Source organism: Neolamprologus multifasciatus, chromosome 20, assembly GCF_963576455.1.
Source record: "Neolamprologus multifasciatus chromosome 20, fNeoMul1.2, whole genome shotgun sequence".
Taxonomy (NCBI): domain Eukaryota; kingdom Metazoa; phylum Chordata; class Actinopteri; order Cichliformes; family Cichlidae; genus Neolamprologus; species Neolamprologus multifasciatus.
Genome location: NC_140458.1, coordinates 24,406,858 through 24,426,615, shown reverse-complemented (window position 1 = coordinate 24,426,615; position 19,758 = coordinate 24,406,858). Strand labels below are relative to the sequence as shown.

Sequence of the window (19,758 nt, the reverse complement as noted above, 5' to 3'; positions counted from 1 at the left end):
ATATATATATATATATATATATATATATATATATATATATATATATATCGGCACAGTTTGAGGATACTCCTACAGCTGTCGATAATCATCAGCACAAAGTGACTCAGCACAGGGATAAACGATGCCTTGCCTGCGTTTGCAATAGTGACGTCAACAGTGGTGTGGCGTGGTGCACGAGTTCACAAGAATGTATGGATTTGAGCCTTGTGGGTAACTCCACCTCCTTTACCAACACTTCTTGTTCGTCTAACTTCAGTGCAGCCCAGTTAGATTGAATTCAAATACATTTTATTAGCATCAAATTTTAAATGATCGATATTATCTATAATAATTATCTGAATAGTACTAATGTTGACATTAACAGTGTAATGATGTATAGTATTTAAAGTGTCTGTGTGCATGCTTATGTGTGTGGATTTAGACACTGAATGCATGTGATCCTCCTTGTGTAGGTTTGTTTTTTTTTCCAGATTTTTAGAGTTGTTTTTTTTTTTTTAACTAAATCAAAACCAACTGAGTCCAGTGCCCAGAGTGAAATGTTTCTTGTGTTACTGAATGTTTTATATTATAGGAGGGAGAAAATCTCTTTCTCAGCATTTTATTCCAACATTTTATCTATTGGTTGCCAGGATCTTCTATTTCTAGTTCAATCTGTACTTGGCCAGAATCTGTCTTTTTCATTTTTTATCCATAGTATTAAAACAATATTCAGCCAAATCATATTCTTTCTTTTTTTTTCAGGGCCAAACTATTTTTTTTTAATTATGTCCAGCTTTTATAGCAGTCCTTGCTCTGTAGAATTTACTAAAGACTACCTGTAAGAGAAAACATTATGAGTTTTAACATCCAGTGTGAATAGTTCCCTAAAAGTTTATTTTCTTGATCTGGATGTGGCATCTTAGTGATAGAAAGAGTGAATTTGCATAAATAAATATATATGTATAATATGTATAAATTTTATTTAACTGTTGGAATACAGCTGAATGATTCAGCAATCACTGACACTGATGCTCAGGCTGTAGGGGTCTGATTTGTCTCCTCTCCTATGAATGTGTGAAATGAGACCTTTACACCAGATGTTAGGACAATATCCTGACTGGAGGATCTTACTGATCAGCTTCAGCATCAACTAGATGAATATCTGCAAACAAGACAGGAACATGACATCCTGCCATGTTCTGGGTTTCTGTGTTCTGTGTTTCTGGATGTTTGCCTTTTCCATGTGCTTCCCTGCCTGTGCCTTCCTGTTTGTCAGTGTGAGTGAGTTCTGTCTCTCTTTTCAGTTACGTCCTGTCTTATTGTGGAAGTCATTGCATTTGTAGCTCATCTTGTGTTTCTCTTCCTGTCTTTGTTCTTAACCCACCTTTGTTATTATTTGTCAGGGCCTAATTGTGTCTACCTATTCCTTGTTATCTTCCTTGCATGTCTGTGTGTTTTTCTGTCTTTTTAAAATTTGTTTTATTTGTTGTTAGTTTTGAACTTCCTCTTAACACTTGACACCATGACATAACATTTAACTTAGCAGTGTGTTATAATATTCTTCTTATTAAAATTTGATTAACATAGCTTTGTTTTGAAAACCAAGTAACTCGGTTCATTTGTTGTCTTATTGTCTTATCTTTCTGTGACCTGACTTTAATATTGACCACAAAGTTCATCTCCAAAATCATAAATAATCTGCCTTTATCTTGCAGAGTCATTAATGTCAGTAAAAGCACGTTTGACGTGGAGCTGGAGTATCTGCATTAGCAGGCTAATAGCACACCACAGATTTACACCTATCTTTATTAAATGACCTTCTGTCTCCACCATCTTCTCCACCACTCATCCAGTTCCCTCACTGTGTCCAGTTTATGAGTCTGTATGACTGTTATAGCTTAAAGAACAATACACATTTAAACAATCCACGTGTACCACTGAGAAATTCTGCAGTACTATTATTTATGATGTGAATCCCAAATGAAGATACCAGCCGCACTGGATGACTAATGGGGCTCGCTTAGATTCCATCTCGAGATTTAATAAAAAAAAAAATCATGATTTCATAAATCCTCAGTCAGACGAAATTGCCTAAAAGAACAGAGTTATTTAGCTCCTTACTTTTGTCACCTAAGCTTCAAAGTAAATTATTTACTTCAAAGGCTTTATATTACCCATAACAAGGTGGAGTCTGCTCATGTGAGAAGGAGAATGAGGAAACAGGCGTTTTAAGAAAGTATGGTTTTATCAAGGGTTTTAAAGGGTTTAGGGGCAATAAATGCATCATTTTTTATGATAATAGAAACATTTATAGTTAAACTCTGGCCAATAGTGTGATACAGAATGATAACCAAACATTAATGATTAAGCCATTTTAGGTATCAAAGACTGGATGGAAGACTTTTTTTTAAGCAGAAGACTTAAGCAAGTCTGAATAAGCAAAAAGTATGGAAGAAATTGTTTTTTGAAAATTAAACATCGCAAGGAATCTCTATTATTTGTCTTAATAATTTAAAAGGGAATGGGATGCAGTTTCTGCTTTGGTGGATGATAGGGCCCTTTGGATCAAACAAATACATTTTAAATTCAGTGTTAAGAAACCGCACTGCGGTAGAAGAACAGTTTACCAAATTTAAGGGAACATGAGTGATATAAGGAGAGCTATAATTAAAAATACAGAAGAAATAATAGACTAATTTACAGATTTGGACATACTGAACTAAATAGTATAATATTCAAAATGTGTTAAACTTTACAAATAGATGTGACCCACATGGACAAGAAACAGTAGAGAATGTTGCCTCACTTTCAGAAATATGAGGCATCTGATAGATATTTTACACTCAAGTACCAAAGAAATGAGTAATAGTAAGTCAGAATCTTAGACAAGCTAATTCGGCTAATAGAACATTGGGACTATTTCATAGAGCACCAGGAGGGTCACACACACAGCATTATAGCATTTCATGAATTAATAATGAACTGCCCAATAAAATATTCATCAGTAAATGAATTTTCAAATTCATTTTTAATTTATTCTATTTATTAAGACATCAATAAAACAATTAATTATTTGATAATTCAATGCTCAATAAAAAGAGGAGTTAAATCTTTCTAAATGAAAAGCAATTTACAGAAAAAACAGGAAACACTCAATAAAAAACTAATTTAAGAGAGTATTTCCAAATTAAAATGTTAAAAACAGATTTTCAAAATCACTTACGAAATAAAATTTAAAGATAGACATAAATAAATGGATTCCTAAATTAAATTAGGAATCCAAACTTTTCTGAAATCTAAAATAATGCTTATTTCCCTTTTCGATTCATTCTCGTTTCCCATTAGCTATTGGACTACCCTCTCCGATGAGGCATCAAAGGTTTGGTAAAATAATATGAGCGCTAACAAGTTGTGTAGGGTCATGTTAGGATTGCACAACTGGGATGTGACATTGTACCATGACTAGTTTGCTTTGTTTTATTCACAAAGACCAAAAGAGTCATGGAAAGGTCACAGGGAGAAGCTAATCAAATAGATAATCCTGTAATAATAAGATCATTGATTTATTGTTTAGACTCAACATACTGCTGAGGAGGTCAGGGTTTCCAAAACGGAGAATCCAATAGCTAAGGAAAGGAAATGGAATTAAAAAGGAGGGATGGTATCATCATTTTAAATGTCAGAAAAGTTTGCCTTTCAGTTTTTAACTCCATTTACCCATTTCTCTTATTAAATCGTATTTTTTTCAACTATTTTGAAAATCTGTTTTTAAATTTTTAATTTCAGGCTACTTTTTAAATTATGTTTTAACAAGCATTTCATATATTTTTCTGTAAACCGCTTTTCAGGTTGAGATATTTCATAATAGATTAATAGTTTGTAGAAATATGTATTTTTAATCCCTATTGATTGATCAAATAATGAATTACTTTGTTAATGACTAAATAAAAAGAGGACATTGAAAACGTAATTTACTAATTAATGTTTTATTGCACATTTAACTATGAATTCATGGCATGCTTTATTTCGATGTGAGCTATGCTCCATACGTTTTGTCCACGCTTCAAAGAAGAAACATTAAGATAAACACTCCATACCATGCGGTGGCGCTAAAGCACCAATTCGAAGAAGACGCGAAATTAAAGAAGAAGAAAGGGGACACTTGGGTTTTGAGTTTATTTAGCAGAAAGCGAGACAGTTCAACAAAGTGAACGATATATAGACTGATTAAAAATGGCCGGGACGGCTTCAGTAGCTGGAGAAGTGTTTGTAGATGCTCTGCCATATTTCGACCAAGGTTACGATGCGGCAGGTGTGAGAGAAGCGGTGAGTAAGCGGGCAGTTCGAACACAGCGTGTTAGCTAACTATGCTACATGGCACACTGCAATGTTTCAGCGGACACTGTAAGTTTGATATCTGAAGCTGGTTAATTTGCTCTGTTAACCAGACTCATGTCAGGACAGTGTCTTTATTATATAGATTAAAAGTCTTGAAAAACCCATTTTTTTTATATTTTATTTTATAAAAAAGCAAAATAGATGTGTCGATTAATTGAATAGTTTTTCCCTTTTCCCATTTTTAAGAATCGGTTCTTGACAGCTACCCCTCGACTGAGATAATTTTTCATGAAGTGAACAGTAGATTGGTCAAGTGATGGTCCAGATGTATCTCTCAGGTCCGGTGTCAAGTCTTTGCTATATTTTTCTTATTTCTTAAAGACATGACTTTCAGATTCACTAGATAGCTCTTAGGTCTGCCACTTCTTGTTTTGTTCAATTTCTTCAAATTTCATAACAGGCAGAGAAATACCAAATTTCCTTTTAACACCTCTTTGGCAATCAACTTGTTGACCCAAAACAATATTTTATGAATTCCTTCGGGGTTTTTCTTTTAATTTCTTTTTATTTTGTAGATTTAACAAAAGAAATGAGGGGAAAAATTAGATGTTATCGTAAGAGGCTGCTGCAACAATTTAAGTTGGGTTTTCTCACTGAAAACAAGTGAGAAAGCAGCCCGTGTCCAAAGAAAACTTTTGAAGAATCTTCACAAAGCCTAATATATATTGGTGTCAATGTTTTCAATAATTTCTTCGTGGTCACTACTAAACACTTCCCTGATCAAGACATTTTCCCTGGATCCTCCATTGGCTCTCATCACATCTAAGGTACACAGATTACTGCTGTTTGTGTCATGCAGCTCTACAGTCTGTAGTAAGAGCAGTGGCATAACAGGAGAGCTGACAACAGAAAAGCACTCTGACACTCCCACGGCATTGTGGGAGTCATTTGGCAAAAAACAGTTACTCATTCAGCACTTAAAGATTTTTCTTAAATCTGACAAAAATATAAAGGTGTCTCTTGCATATGTTTGGATTTTATTCTCTTAGTATGTGAGCAGTATTTAATGTTTTCTTGATTTGCTGTAAGTCGGAGTCCATTAGACTAGTACAGTTTTACAGCAACATTTATCTTTCTTCTCATATTTTTCTCTCAACTTGCAGCTCAATGACTCAATGACCGTACTTGTCCAGTCATTGATCTCCTTCATGCTCAAGAATAAGATTGCATCTGTCTTTAGATCAACAAGACAAGCATTTGGATAAAACACTCAAAAGGGACATCAAATCCTGTACATATTGTTGCAGTAGAATATTTGAATAAGGTAGCAATGGGAATGTTTGATTTTTCACTAGTCTATTATCAGAAGTTATGTTCTCTAAGGGTCTGATTCATTTTTCCATGTGTATGGAAAAAAGAGAAGTGTACCTTTTAACCAATAGGTATTACCCCACAGTTTCAAAACTGATGAATTCCTAATTAAAAGGCTACACCTCAAAGAGTTTCAGTTGTCGAATAACAAGAAGTGAATTGTGCAACTCTAATGCAATTCATTTCAAGTGAATTTCCCAGTGGCTGCAAAATATTCCCCGTGCCAAACACGAATCCTGTTTCTTCCTTCAGGCAGCAGCGTTGGTCGAAGAAGAGACCAGAAGATACCGACCTACAAAAAACTACCTGAGTTACCTGCCTACTCCTGATTTCTCTGCTTTTGAGGTGATGAACTCATCAGAAGTTTAAAACCTTCTTAGTGGTTTCAGCTGCTGACAAGGAAATAATGGTGCTTCTTCTTTGTTCTCACCCCCTTCAGACAGAAATAATGAGGAATGAATTTGAGCGGTTGGCAGCTCGGCAGCCGATGGAACTCCTGAGTATGAAGAGGTAAATCCTGCCAGCTGTAAGATCCTGATGGTAGCTTAGCTGCAAGTTGAGCTTTTTGCTTATTTGCCACAGAGGAAGAGAGATGCATTCATATAGTCAACCTACTACAATGCTTCTAAGTTCTTTCTAGGCTGTTCACCCATTCACTGATTTACACTGTAAAGTTGTGTTTTTAATGCAGTGTAGTCTCGGGGCTCAAAGATCACAACCATTCATTTAAAGTTTGTCAAGGATGATGCAAAATATGGTTCTTAAATTGTTGATCTGCTGTTGTGCAGTCCTGTAAGTTTTTGTCCAAAGCTTCAGCTGTTGGTCACATTTGACTTAAGAATATTTTCGTGTACAGAGGGTTCATGGTCAACTCAGTGACTGCAAGCTGCCCAGGCCCTGTGGCTGCAAAACAAGCACAAATCCACCGTGCTTGATAGTTGATGTGAGGCGCTTGTGCTGATGTGCTGTGTTTGGGGTTTCCTTTGTTACAGAAGTGTTTTGGTTTGTTCAAATGCAACTTTTTCTAATTTTACTGTCATAAACTTTAACATTTAACATGCTAATCTAGGACTGTAGCATCGTTTTAACAAATGGTCAAAACTTCAGCTCTTATAGAGGTGCTCACAGGTGCTGATGATTAGTAGATGATTAGTTACTAAATTACATTTGAGTGGCATGATACAGTCATAATTCATATGGAAGCATGATGGATGTACTTAGTTTTTCACAGGATTTTATAGATTCTTGTGAAAAAACTGTTTTTACACAACTTGACTTGCTTTTCCAGTAGTAGCTGTATCCCTCCCCTTCTTTAATTACACAACTGTTCAAGTCACATGCCATATCATACATGATTCTGGCACCACATTAAAAAAAGAAAAAAAAAATAGAAATTCAACATTTTATGTAGCACTTAAATGATTTCCACATTTTCGGAGGTCGGTTAACTCAGCTTTTGTTGTTGTTGTTTTTTTTAAATGTACGTTGTTGATAGTATTCCAACATCTTTGGAAAACGGGGCAGTAACTGAGATGTGAGTGAAGTTGGCCCCACACTTTCTTCAAATCCAACAAAAGTGGTATCACATGTTTGTGCTGGTTTGTGCTGCAAAAATGTTTGTTTGTGCCACTATCATTTCAAAGATATTAATAAAAGTTTCTAGAGGTCACTAGAGGTAGATGACTTCTTCGGTACAGTAATGATGGTGGAGGCTTCAATGCATGTGGGAACACCAGCCTGACCCTAATGATGTGTTGAAGATGTCTGTGAAGACATGTGTGAGTTCCACAGCATAGTCCGTCAGTGCTCGTCCAAGGATGTTATCAGGACCTGGAGCTTTACTTGTATTGATTTTGGCAAGGGATCTCCACACACTGTCTGGGGATTGTGTCACCATGGTCTGCAGAGTGGGCTTGTAGTCTGATGGTTTGTATTCCTTGTCACTGCCTCTGAGTATCTCTGCTATCGCTGAAGCTTTGCAAAATCCTCCTGGATTACTGCCTTTTCATCTCTGATGCCACGTGACAGGTTTGCCCTTGCTGTTCTTAGGCTCACCTAATCCTCGGCTCTGAAGGCTGCATTTCTCAACCTTAGGAGCCTTTAGACCTCACCTGTGAGCCATGGTTTCTGATTGGCCTGGACAGTGATAGCCCTGGTCTCTGTGACATCATCGATGCATTTTGGGATGTAGGCAATGACAGTTTCGGTATATTCCTGAAAGTCTGTGGTGTTGTCGTGTGTGGCAGCCTTTTTAAAGATCTTCCAGTCTGGTGGAAAAGCAGTCTTGCAGTGCCATCAATTTTGTCTGATTTGGGTAATGTGGGGGGGCTGGTTGACCTTTTGACCTTTAAATTTTCTTTAATATCTTTAAAATGATAGCGGCATAAACAAAAATTTTAGCAGCACAAACGCTTGATACCACTTTTGTTGGTTTTGAAGAAGGTGGGGGGGCCAACTTCACTCACATGTAACTTAGTATTTTTTTTTTTTCTTTTTTTTTGCCTTCATTTCTGTTTATTGGCTCACATGTTAAAGTTGAACCCTCTGCTGTAAAAGGCTGTTGGGGTATTATCATCACCCGGGCAGGTGCATTAACACCTAAGTTTGTTAATGCAATAACTAAAGAAAGAAAGCAACATAGCACAGACGCTATCATAGGTGCATCTACTAAAAATCTCAGATGAGTTCTCGGTGACCGCAACCTCAAGTTCAGAGGTCAAGTTTTCTGAAAACCTTGTGAGAGCGATAACCCAGCGATGTAGGATTTTCAAGTTGATACCATCGGCGTGTCTACTAGGCAGAGAGGTAGCACTGGTGATCACCAGTATTTTTAATAAATGTTTTCCTCATTGAGGTATGAGTTGCCAGCGCCCTCATCAGGACAGAAGAATGACATTACAGCGTGGCAGGAGTGCGTGAACAACTCAATGGCCCAGCTGGAGCACCAGGCGGTCCGTATCGAGAACCTGGAGCTCATGTCGCATTATGGAACCAACGCATGGAAGGCCTACAACGAGTGCGTATAGTCTCCAGATCCAGTCTGCTTAGTGTTGATGTCTGTGGGGAAATACTGCTAACACGTGTCGTGTTTGATTTTTTTCTTCAGCAACTTGGCCTTCATGATCGAAATGGCACAAAAAGAACTTCACAAATTCAGGTGAGTTCATTGCCTCAAACCTTTTGCTCCAAAACACGGTGTTTAATGTGTTTTAATATTTACCTGTTGGTGTGTTTGTTCTGCCACACAGGAAGCAAATTCAGGATTTGAACTGGCAGCGTAAGAATGATCAGTTGGCAGCAGGAGCCAAACTCAGAGAGCTGGAGTCTAAGTATGTTGTTGGAAGAGTTTACGTTTGTATCATTGACGCACAGAAGTTTTACCTCTATTTTAACATCTGTATTTGTGCCTACAACAGTTGGGTGTCACTGGTCAGTAAGAACTATGAGATCGAGCGGGCAATCGTTCAGCTGGAAAACGAAGTCACTCAACTCCGGCAACAGCAGGGAGACGAAAACAAGGAGAACATCCGACAGGACTTTTAGGAGCTACTGATCCCGCGGTCGGATTCCATCTTGGCTTGTGAGGCTAACAGGACTAAGAAGCAACCTTAGGACTGAAGTTTTTTTGCCGCGTTCCAAATGCGCCCATGAATCTCAATTTGCAGCACAGTTTACCATTGTACACCTTTTTCCAGTGTAAAAACACGACACAATACATCATCTTTTCACAAACAGAAAGTTGAACACAATAAAACAGCTTTTGTTGCCTCACGTGGTTTGGTAAGACAGGCAGATTAAATATCACATGTGACATTATTTAGTCTGTTGGCTGTAAGTGCTAATGATATTATAGCATTAGCGTTTAGTATTTTGTCACATGAGCTCATTTTGGAAGTTTACATCGACCTGATTCTTCAAGTTCTCTTCCAGCTGAACAGTGTGTTTGGAAACATGTACATAGTTTGTTGTTTGAAGCCAGACTCATCTTTATGAGCTCCAGCATGACTTCAATTAATGTAATTTTTTAAAGCGGTTTTAATAAATTGAACTTTTCTTATATTGTAGTGTGAATTTGATTGAACTCTTAATATTTTCCTTTCTTTTTTAAAGTTAGTCTGATATCCACTCACTTATTTTGCTGATTATATTTTATTCTAATTTACACAATACTCTTACAGTTCAGTCCCTCCGTTCATGTACTGTTCACCTGAAGCTAGTAGTTTTAGCACTTCTCCCTTTCAACCAGCTTCCATCTGATTGGCTGCCGCTCACAAACAGAAGAACATCAGGTGAGTTGAGCTGTCTGCCTCAGATGACAATTTTAAGGGGATCTCCTCTCATCAATATCACACAGGTAATAGAAAAAAGCTGAAAATGAGAAACAAACGCAGTCTAAATCTGACCTTTAGGCTCTCAGGGAATACTTGAGTTTGTGACAGGAAGTAATTTAATAGCTTCCCTTTTTAAACATTCAGTGTACACAAGGTTAAAGGAATATTAAACATAATGAGATTAGGCTAGTTAGTATCCATAATAACATATCAACACGTGCACGTCCCTGTATACTAGACTTGTTTATTGGCAGCAGCTTTACTGAGTGCAAGATCATTTATTACACCTAAGTGCACAAATATCCGGTGACAGACTACTGTTGTTGGCTAACTAAATTACAGAACTATGCACAAATTAGTGGGATCCTTGACAGTGACACGGGGTGGGAAAATGTCAAGAAACCAAATTAAATACAGGATTTCTGCATTTGCTTTATAATATCGAGAAGCTTCTGTAAAGGCTTCACAGTGTAGTGGTTTACACATTTTGTTAAGAAGCAAACAATCTTCAGTATGCTTCCTGGAGGAGAGACAAATGTTGAGGTATCCGTCAGCAAGATATTGGACCCCCTGTGTCCTCTGATGCACCCGTGTGAGGGTTACACAAAGTAAAGAGAAAAACTACGCTTGTAGTAAAAAGCTCAGAGTAGAAAGGTGATGTATAAGTGTTAGCACATTTTCTACCCGCTGTGGTGAATAAGGGAGCAGCTGTCAGCATCCTTCCTTTGTGTCTGTTAAAATGATGTAATCATTTCTCTTAATGCCATATTAATTAAAAAAAAAAAAAAAGACAAATTCAATACTACCTTTAAACACATTAAAGGTACATTAATGAAAATGTCAGAAACTTAATTTGACTCATAAACCTTTAATTTAAACAGCTCGTCACCCTGGATAGTACATAGCGTACTACTGGGTTCACACAGGAATAAAAAAAAAGGTAAATCTGATTTATTATTATTTATTGCCACGTTCCTTACACACACACTGTGTACATACTGAATTTATTCTTCGATCACAGACAGAACGAACATCAGAATAAACTCAGGTCTGTGGCAAATCAAAAAGCCTGGCTGTGCAAGATTGTCTGTGTGGTAGTCATGAAAAGCCCGATGTCCAGCATAGAAAGGAGCTAGATAACGTAGTGCTTAAACCACATATGAGCAGCTTCTACATACACCAACACCTGGAATGGATGGAACTAAAGAAAAATCCCAACAGAAATACTGATACTCATGCGCTTTCGCTTGTCTCTTACATCATTCGCCCATCTCTCTCCCACACACACACACACACACCAGTTTGCAGGCACCATTAAACTCTTTGCAAAGATGCTAGAGAGTTCTCCTTAGGAAAAGTTATCCAATGTGACTGAAATTTTGACTATGTGCAAAACTTTGTGGACAGCCACTGGTAGCAAGAGTAGCAGAAGGTATTTTTGGCCATGCTCCAGTCTATATGCTGAGAGTGTTCAGAGCTGGTACTAAAGTAACAGCATCTGGCAGGTTTTGGTTCTGGTCCTGGCTTCCTTTACTCTGGAGGAACTTCTGTCGATGCCGCTCCTCCTGACGCTTCTTTTTCTCGAGCCGCTGCTGCTCTTTCCTCTGCTTGTTGGAGACCTAGGGGTGACCAAAAAAAAAAGAAAAAGTCAGTTATCCTCATTGAGTAAAGTTTAAAACTGCTAAAGCATGACCAATGCTGCAAAAAGATATTTCACAAGTTAGGAACACCAATGTGAATCAATTTCATGTATAATGTGAAGTATAAAATATTGATTTAGCTAGACAGGCTCCTTTATAATGCAAATAATTAGCAGGAAACTTGCATCCACAACCTTGGATTTTTGAATGTTGCTGCCCTCTGCTGTCTGAGTGGGATCACTGCAGTGAGCGGCTGCAGCTCTGCAGGCTGAACAGGATCCAGAAGCACACTGGCCCTGGCAGGACTGGCCCACCGCAGAGCCAACAAGCCACTCGGCGTTGATTGTCGCTGCACTCAGTTGGAGTAAGTTTTCCTCATCACCTGAGGCAAAAAAGATATAAACATGCAAATACAATCAGATCTGTTTCTGTTAGTGCCATGCTAAGAGTCTCAGTTCAATGCTGGGATGTTTATGTGATCAACACAACAACTAGCTGTGAAAAAAATCCAAAGCATTCATGATTCTGACGATTATGTTGCTTTCCCTCACAGAAGTCTACTTGTTCCAACAGCTAATAATTTAAATGTAACTTCTAACCCTGGATCGCTCGATTCTTGATGGAGCTCAGGATCACGTTGTCCTCCTCTGACGCTGTAGGAGAAGACTTTTTGTGCCTGTCTCTCTGACCGTCCCCAAACTCACGCTGCTGTCCATGTGAATTCTGCATATTCTGGGAACAACAATGATAAGAAAAACATCAGAAAAAAATCTAGTAGAAGACGGCTCATTGGGTGCAGTGTTGACATATAAAGATGCATGCTAGATGAGAGCTAACTGTTCTTTAAGTACTGGTCTGGTAGGACACCACACCTCTATGCGGAGCTGAGCAGGACTCTCAGAGTTGTCTCCTATCCGTCTCACGCTGTCATAATGGTCTCCATAGCGGTAGGCAATGTGCAGCTCTCGGCACACCTGCTTCTCTGAACCGTTGATCTGCAACAAAAACACAACATATAAACAGCGTGGTGTGCCACAGAGACATCATATAACAAATTATATTAGCGCACAAGATGAGGAGACATAATTTGAAAGTGTCTGCTCCTACCTCCCACAGTGGAGTGTTGAGCTGATGGATAACCACTTTCACCTGTTGACTGCGAGCAAACGCCACAATGGCATCGTTGCCAGCAAAAGTACCAGGCTGAGAAAGATTGGCCACTGCGAGGAAAAGAAGCAGAGAGTTGTTACTGCCACAACTGCTCTCTTGAACTTTCAACACATGACTCTTAAAGTCTGTCTGTTAAAATGACTAAAGCTGTCCTATTGTATATATTAGTATTTCCACATTTTTACACTAAAAAAATGTAAACTAAGAGATCGTATATTTATTTTGTGACACCCCGTCCCTTCCACAGGCCACTTACATACATCTGTCACTCAGAAGCAATAACCACCAGAGGTCACTGCAAAGTTTCTGGTCACAACTGCATCCCACTGAACTCAGCTGTCTGTCCATGTGCAACTATATTGCCAAAAATATTCCCTTACCTACTGAAATCATGGAATTCAGTTGTTTCAATCACTTCCATGGCCACAGGGTATAAAATCAAGCATGAAGACATGCAGACTGCTTTTACAAAGATTTGTGAAAGGATGGGTTGCTCTCAGGTACTCAGTAAATTTCAGTGTGGTACCGTGATAGGACCTGTGTAACAAGTCCAATCGGGAAATTTCCTCGCTACTAAATATTCCACAGTCGTTGGATGCTGAGGTGCATAGTGCACAGAGGTTGCCAATTTCCTGCAGAGTCAAGCACTGCAGACCTCCAAACTTCATGTGGCCTTCAGATTAGCTCAAGAACCATGTGTAGAGTGCTTCATGGAATGGGCCTTCATGAGCAGCTGGATTCAAGCACAATACACAGTGTTGGATTAAGTGGTGTAAATTGAGCCATCACTGGACTGTGAAGCATTGGAGACATGTTCTCTGGAGTGACAAATCACACTTCTCCATCTGGAAATTTGGTGGATGAGTCTGGGTTTGGCAGTTACCATCAGAACGGTATTTGTCTGACTGCATTACGACAAGTGTAAAGTTTGTTGGAGGGGGGATTATGGTGTGGAGTTGTTTTTCAGAAGTTGGGCTTGGCTCTTTACTTACAGTGAAGGGAACTCTTAATGACTCAGCATACCAAGATATTTTGCACAAACTTTGTGGGAACAATTTGGGGATGGCCCTTTCGTGTTCCATCATGACTAAATAACAATGCATAAAGCAAAGTGCACACAGACGTGGATCTTGCCATGTGCTTTCTTCCAAGTTTCTCTTCCAAGTTTGGTGTGAAAGAACTTGACTGGCCTGTACAGAGTCCTGATCTCAACTCAACAGAAAACCTTTGGGATGAATTAGAGTGGAGACTGTGAGCCAGGCCTTCTCGTCCAACATCAGTGTCTGACCTGACAAATGTACTTCTGGAAGAATGGTCAAAAACTGCCGTAAACACTTCTAAACTCTTCCCAGAAGAGTTGAAGCTGTTACAGCTGTAAAGGATGTGCCGACACCATTTTAAACACTATGGATTAAGAGTGGGATGTCAGTCAAGTTTGTATAGGTGTGAAGGCAAATACTTTTGGCAATATAGCGTAGGTACCATTATAGATTGTGGATTGTGAATTAGAGTAAGTCTAGCTAATCACATTGTTTTCTTGGCATATGTAGCCAATGTTACCCGCTTGCTTGTTTTTTTCTTACAGTGCTGTGCAAAGGGAACGTCATCCTCAACAAAGGGCTCAAAGTCTTGTCGATGGGATGTCATATAATCAACAGTTTCCTGGCGGAGACGCAGGTGGCCCCGGGAGTGACCCTCTAACTGGTCGCCTAGAGCTCTGAACAGACAATTCCTAAAGAACAAAAGAAAATGACAAATGACTGCCTGTGGTTGAAGGGTTTAATATACAATCTTTACCAAAATGAAGTTAAAAGTTGTTTGAATTTTTAAATCAAAGAGAACTACTCAGCCTTATTTTTTTCCAAGCATTTTTGACCCCTCATAACTGATTATGTAAAGGATAAAGACAGGGCATTTTTAGAACAGATTAAATACATTTAAGCTCTTTTAAAAACCACATCCAAATAAATTAAAAACAAGTCCAGGTGCTCCAATCTAAAGCCAGAATCGTTTTTCAAGATATCACCACATGGGATGTGGTGGGCCAAGTTATAGGATATGAACAATCTCCTATTTACCTACGTTGTGATACTAAGCCTCATTAACTAGACACAATTCCCTCTGAGTCAAAACTATTTTTAATACAGCAATAAGCTAATGCAACCTACAGACTCAACACTGGTGTTCACATAATAAGTTCACATAATATTTTGATCACTTTGAAATAAATGAAAAATCAGTTTATGCAGGACCAAACAGAGAGAGCAGGTCTGATATTCTGGCTCTTACCCATCTCCAGGGACTTCTCTCAGCTTGAGCCCCAGTGCTTGCAGCTGATTGGAGAAACTGACAAACTCTGCACCTTCATCGCCATCCTGAGGGCGGTTCTTGCGGTCTTTTGCGATGGCCCGGCGGACTGCCCTTTCATCCCTCTTGCGCTCCAATTCACTCTTTTTATTGCTCCGCAAAGATTTGTGCGTCTGTTTCCTCGACATGTTGACTGCACTCGTGTCTGCAGGCCTACAACACCACAGTGCGTCTCCCTGTGGCAGTGAGCAGGCGCTTCATGAAAGACCACCACACGTCTGTAACTTTCTTTTTTTAATGACAGAGAAATAGTAGATCTTTTTTAATATTTCATCCAGACGGCATATTAGATCATTATATATATATATATATATCTATATCTATATATATATATATATATATATATATATATATATATATCTATATATATATATATATATATATATATAGATATATATATATATATAGAGAGAGAGAGAGAGAGAGAGAGAGAGAGAGAGAGAGTTTCTTGAAGGACATTCAAAGCTCTTCTTTGGCGTTTGTGATCCCACACTGCTTCAATAATGTTCAGGTCTGGGCTCTGGGGAGGCCAGTCCATGACTAATAGTCTTCCCTATTGATGTATGCTTTTACAGTGCGGGAGTTTGTTTGGGACCAAAATCTATCGGTTCTGTTATGTGACTGACAAACTTTCAGACAGTCTGACTGTATGAAAGCAAAATAGAAAGAAATGAGGGGTGGCTCAAGACATTTTCACAGTAGTGTACCTTTACTTCAAAAAAGCAGCATCAACTTTTTTTCATTTCTTTAATATATATAAATCTGTCAGTATTATCTCAGATAATTTATGACGTTTTGTGACTTTAATTTGCCAAATAATATTTTGTTTTTTCTTGAAAATTAACAATTTCAATTTCGAAACTTTCTGGATTTTTCTTTGAAGGATATCCCCTAACCCGGCTTTGTATTTTTTTTAAAATTTTATGTAATTGTTTATTTTTCTTGGCCTGTAAACATAAGCCGTGATACACTTTAGAGAAAACGCACCACGTCTAAAACATGGTACGTTTTAGATTTAAACGTCCAATAGTTTTTTTTTTTACTTCCTTTGTTTGTACTTCCTTTACTTTGCTTTCTTAAATGTAGCCAATTAGTCAGCAGTATGGAAGCTAACTAATAAACACTTAGAAACTTAAGTGGGTACGAAGTTACTCGCTATCTACTTAGCTCAAACGAAGCGTTTTCGGCTACAGCTTAGCTATTAGCTAGCATTAGCGGCTAGGTGCAGAGTACTCAACAGCTGGAGAGATTACATAACAAATCATCTCTGGTCATAATCACTACATCATGACACACCGAGTAACTTAACATAGTTGTCGTGCTGACACTTACCTTTAAAAAAACTCTGACTGACGAGATAAACCAGTTTTTGTTTTTATTATGTTCTAGCTCAGAAAAGGAAAGTTGTGATTGTCCGTTTTTGTTTACAACTGAGGTTCCGCGTACGTATATCCGTGTACGTCAAAATGTACGGAAGGAGAAATGGGCCAAACCGTAAATGCGATTAAAAAGGCTTGCAGTAGCAGCAAATTTGCTTCATTTAAACAAAGTAAACAAACAACAAGGAAAAAAAAGACTCCAGTATCTATCTCTCTTTCTTTCTATCTATCTCGTGGTCTTTAAATTCACCATCTTCCGCCTTCTTAACGTCTTCTAAGGCTACTCACAACCTACTCATTTTAATGACTCCATGCAGTTAATGAATATAAGGCGGAGGAGTGGGCTGAATAGTAATAAACAGGATGTTTGTAACGTTAAGAAAAACAACATCAACAAAAACAGACACAGATAAAGAAAATAGCTTCGAGAGATAAAACTTTTTTTATTTCCAAAAAACGAGACAAGAAAAAACATAAAGGAGCCATACGTCTGCTGTGATATGTGGCTCTGTGTGTGGGGGGGTTATCATGGGTAAGTGCTGGCATTGTGTGAACAGATGTAATGGCCTACAGGCTATCCGCGTGCTTGTGCGTGTGCAGCAATCAGCGCCCGTTACCTGAGTGAAACATAGGAGCCGTCAGCCATGTTTGACTCAAAGGACAACAACTCTGTACTGTATGTGCACGAGCAATGTGTGTGTGTGTCAGCAAGGCACATCGTGTTTTATGATAAGAGTTTCTATTTTTGAGTTGATATCAGAACATCATGTGAAAGAAAGGCCATTTTCAGCTGACTTCACAATTTTACATTTATGACTAAGATAAGATAAGATAATCTTTATTAGTCCCACACGTGGGAAATTTGTTGGGTTAAGGCTGCTGACCTTTGCCAGCGCCATCTTACCCTTCGACCATACATACATTACAACATCACATGGGGAAGTCAGGTCAGAGAGGTATAACAATGGAAAATGCACAACACGAGGAAAGACGAGGAGAAAAAATAACTCCCCCCAGACTGAGCTCCAACAGGGAGATCAGTTTGAGAACAGAAAGAAAAACACCTCAGCACATAGCACGTGAATCAGCATATCTCACAACATAGAAGACATAAGCTTCGAAGGCGTTTGGAGGGGGTGGGGAGTGAGTGTAGGTCTGTGTCAGTGTACATGCGTATGTGTGCGTGTATGTGTTTCGTGTTCAACCGAGAGAAAGTGTCCCTTCACCCGGTTAAGCAAAAGTCAACAGTCTTCGGTTGACGCGGGTGGCCTTGAATGAGGAGGGAGAGAGTCACAACGCAATCTTGTTATCTAAGGGAGAATTTTGTTATTCCCGTCAGCTTTTGCCTTGACCATCCAGCTGGCACCAGGGGGGCCGCATGAGATGAAGATGGTAGCCGTTTTGGCTAGTGTGAACAAACTGAATCCAATTTTACATTTGGTCTAATGTCCATCACTGGTCACCAGGTCTCTCAATTTCTGTTGTTCTTCTTCAAGATCTTATCCATATAGCAGAGCCATGAGCTTCTCCAAGATCTTGTCCATATTGCGTTCAAAAACACAGTCTGGGTACTCACAGCCCTGCCCATCGTCTATCATGTCAGCCAGACTTGTGGGATTTTGACAGACAGCTGTAGCCTCTTCTTGTTCTTTGATAAGCCAGGTCCGAGCCAGCTCCAATCAACCAGAACTCTGTTATTGTGGTTCCGAATTGGTAGATGTCGTTCAATGTCCTCCATCGAGAGTGTCGCCAGACACACGACGCAACCGACCATCGAGTATCCAGCAGCAAACGTCTCCACAGGACAATCAGGCTCTCCCAAGCCTAGGAGTTGTCAGTTTCGTTAAGGGACCAGTTGATCAAATCCATAATTCTTCTTTAGGTTTTTAGAGAACAAGTCTGGGAGACTCAGGAAAGATAAGGGAGAGGGAGAGGGAGAAGGAGAAAGTGCGACCGCCTCCGCCAAGAGCCAAGAGAAGAAGTCTATGGTCTTCTTTTAGAGAGCATACCATCTCTGTCAGCTTCACTGCCTTGCTCAAAGGCTTTTTGACATGACATAAGGTTGTTTGTATGGATAACATCTGCAAACCATGGCTATGACCCACAAGCCACCACTTCTTCTTCTTCTTCTCTGTAGTTTGTTGAAGTTAAACTTGATCACCACAGCATCCACTGCTACAAAGAGGGAGCTTTATTATATTATCATTATAGTTGTGTCTTTTTATTTTAATCCAGTTGAAGGTTGATTTACTTGTCTGACAATGGATGGATGGCCACTTAAATATTTTTCAGTTGTAGTAAATTTGCATTCAGCTTCATGTTTGCAGCTGCACTCATAATCGTGACCATTCAGGCTTCAAGTCCTTTTTTTTTTTTTACAGTTAAATGTTTACATTACCCCCATTCCACCCCCTGTAGATTTTAATTAGAGCCTACTACACTGGTGCCCAGCTTGGCTTCACGAGGGGCGAGGTTGAAATGAAGTAACACTAGCAGGAGTGTGCCTGTGGGTGACAACAGCAGATGTTTTTAAAATCTGCTCCACCAGAAACAAAGGGTATGAGTACAGTGGTTAGTGATTATTTTCTTACAGTATTTGTATTTTAGATTTTATTTGGGCATGCATAGAAAATTGGAATACTGTACAACAGTTCAGTCTGTTTCACTACTTTACTTGGGATGATTGCTGTCCATGGTGCTGAAACAGCCACCCTTCCCTGGAGTGATTACTTGGTTTTTATGACACATTTTTCTGTCAGTTTGTTGTTTCTCTGGTACCTAGGTTGGCAATACAGATGATTCGGGGAAGTACTTAAGGGATACAGGAAATCTGGATACACATATTTGAGCTGCAGGCTGGGATATGACAGTTATATATTTTCTTTGATTTGATGGTTTGCATACTTGCAAGTTCCACCTCTCATTTCTGTATTCTATATAGCAACTTTAAACTTTTACCATGGAGACAATAAGAGCAGATGCTTTTAAATAATACATCAAACAGGATGTTAACTCAGTGAGTTCAGTGAGCCATGGTACAGATGTCATGCCACACCAGAACTAGTCTTTGAAACCACTGGCCTTTATTATTTCCACCAGTGGAATATTATCACTATTTTGCAGAAGTTTTGACATTTTCTGAATTTCCACACTTTCCACTGTAGCCTAAATAAGTAATCCAAA

At 38.8% G+C, this 19,758-nt stretch overlaps 2 protein-coding genes across 2 annotated transcripts; one reads left to right on the top strand and one right to left on the bottom strand.

The window, feature by feature from the left end:
• The first annotated feature begins 4,092 nt into the window (after positions 1-4,092).
• bcas2 (BCAS2 pre-mRNA processing factor) lies at positions 4,093-15,428 on the top strand. Its single transcript, XM_085146082.1, has 7 exons — positions 4,093-4,305; positions 5,941-6,033; positions 6,128-6,198; positions 8,543-8,704; positions 8,795-8,845; positions 8,937-9,017; positions 9,105-15,428. Exons 1-7 carry the CDS (start codon positions 4,213-4,215, stop codon positions 9,229-9,231), a joined length of 678 nt encoding a protein of 225 aa, XP_085002208.1. The 5' UTR covers positions 4,093-4,212; the 3' UTR covers positions 9,232-15,428.
• On the bottom strand, positions 10,872-15,324 carry otud3 (OTU deubiquitinase 3). Its single transcript, XM_085146081.1, has 7 exons — positions 15,119-15,324; positions 14,413-14,561; positions 12,767-12,879; positions 12,532-12,654; positions 12,259-12,391; positions 11,854-12,041; positions 10,872-11,638 (listed from the first exon to the last, which is right to left on the bottom strand). Exons 1-7 carry the CDS (start codon positions 15,322-15,324, stop codon positions 11,474-11,476), a joined length of 1,077 nt encoding a protein of 358 aa, XP_085002207.1. The 3' UTR covers positions 10,872-11,473.
• Positions 15,429-19,758: the final 4,330 nt, after the last annotated feature.

Coding starts and splice junctions, on each gene's coding strand:
- bcas2 (XM_085146082.1), top strand. CDS start 4,213: ATGGCCGGGACGGCTTCAGTAGCTGGAGAAGTGTTTGTAGATGCTCTG. Junction 6,034..6,127: donor CTGATTTCTCTGCTTTTGAG/GTGATGAACTCA, acceptor CACCCCCTTCAG/ACAGAAATAATGAGGAATGA. Junction 6,199..8,542: donor GAACTCCTGAGTATGAAGAG/GTAAATCCTGCC, acceptor TTCCTCATTGAG/GTATGAGTTGCCAGCGCCCT.
- otud3 (XM_085146081.1), bottom strand. CDS start 15,324: ATGTCGAGGAAACAGACGCACAAATCTTTGCGGAGCAATAAAAAGAGT. Junction 14,562..15,118: donor AGAGAAGTCCCTGGAGATGG/GTAAGAGCCAGA, acceptor TTTGTTCTTTAG/GAATTGTCTGTTCAGAGCTC. Junction 11,639..11,853: donor GCAACATTCAAAAATCCAAG/GTTGTGGATGCA, acceptor GGTCACCCCTAG/GTCTCCAACAAGCAGAGGAA.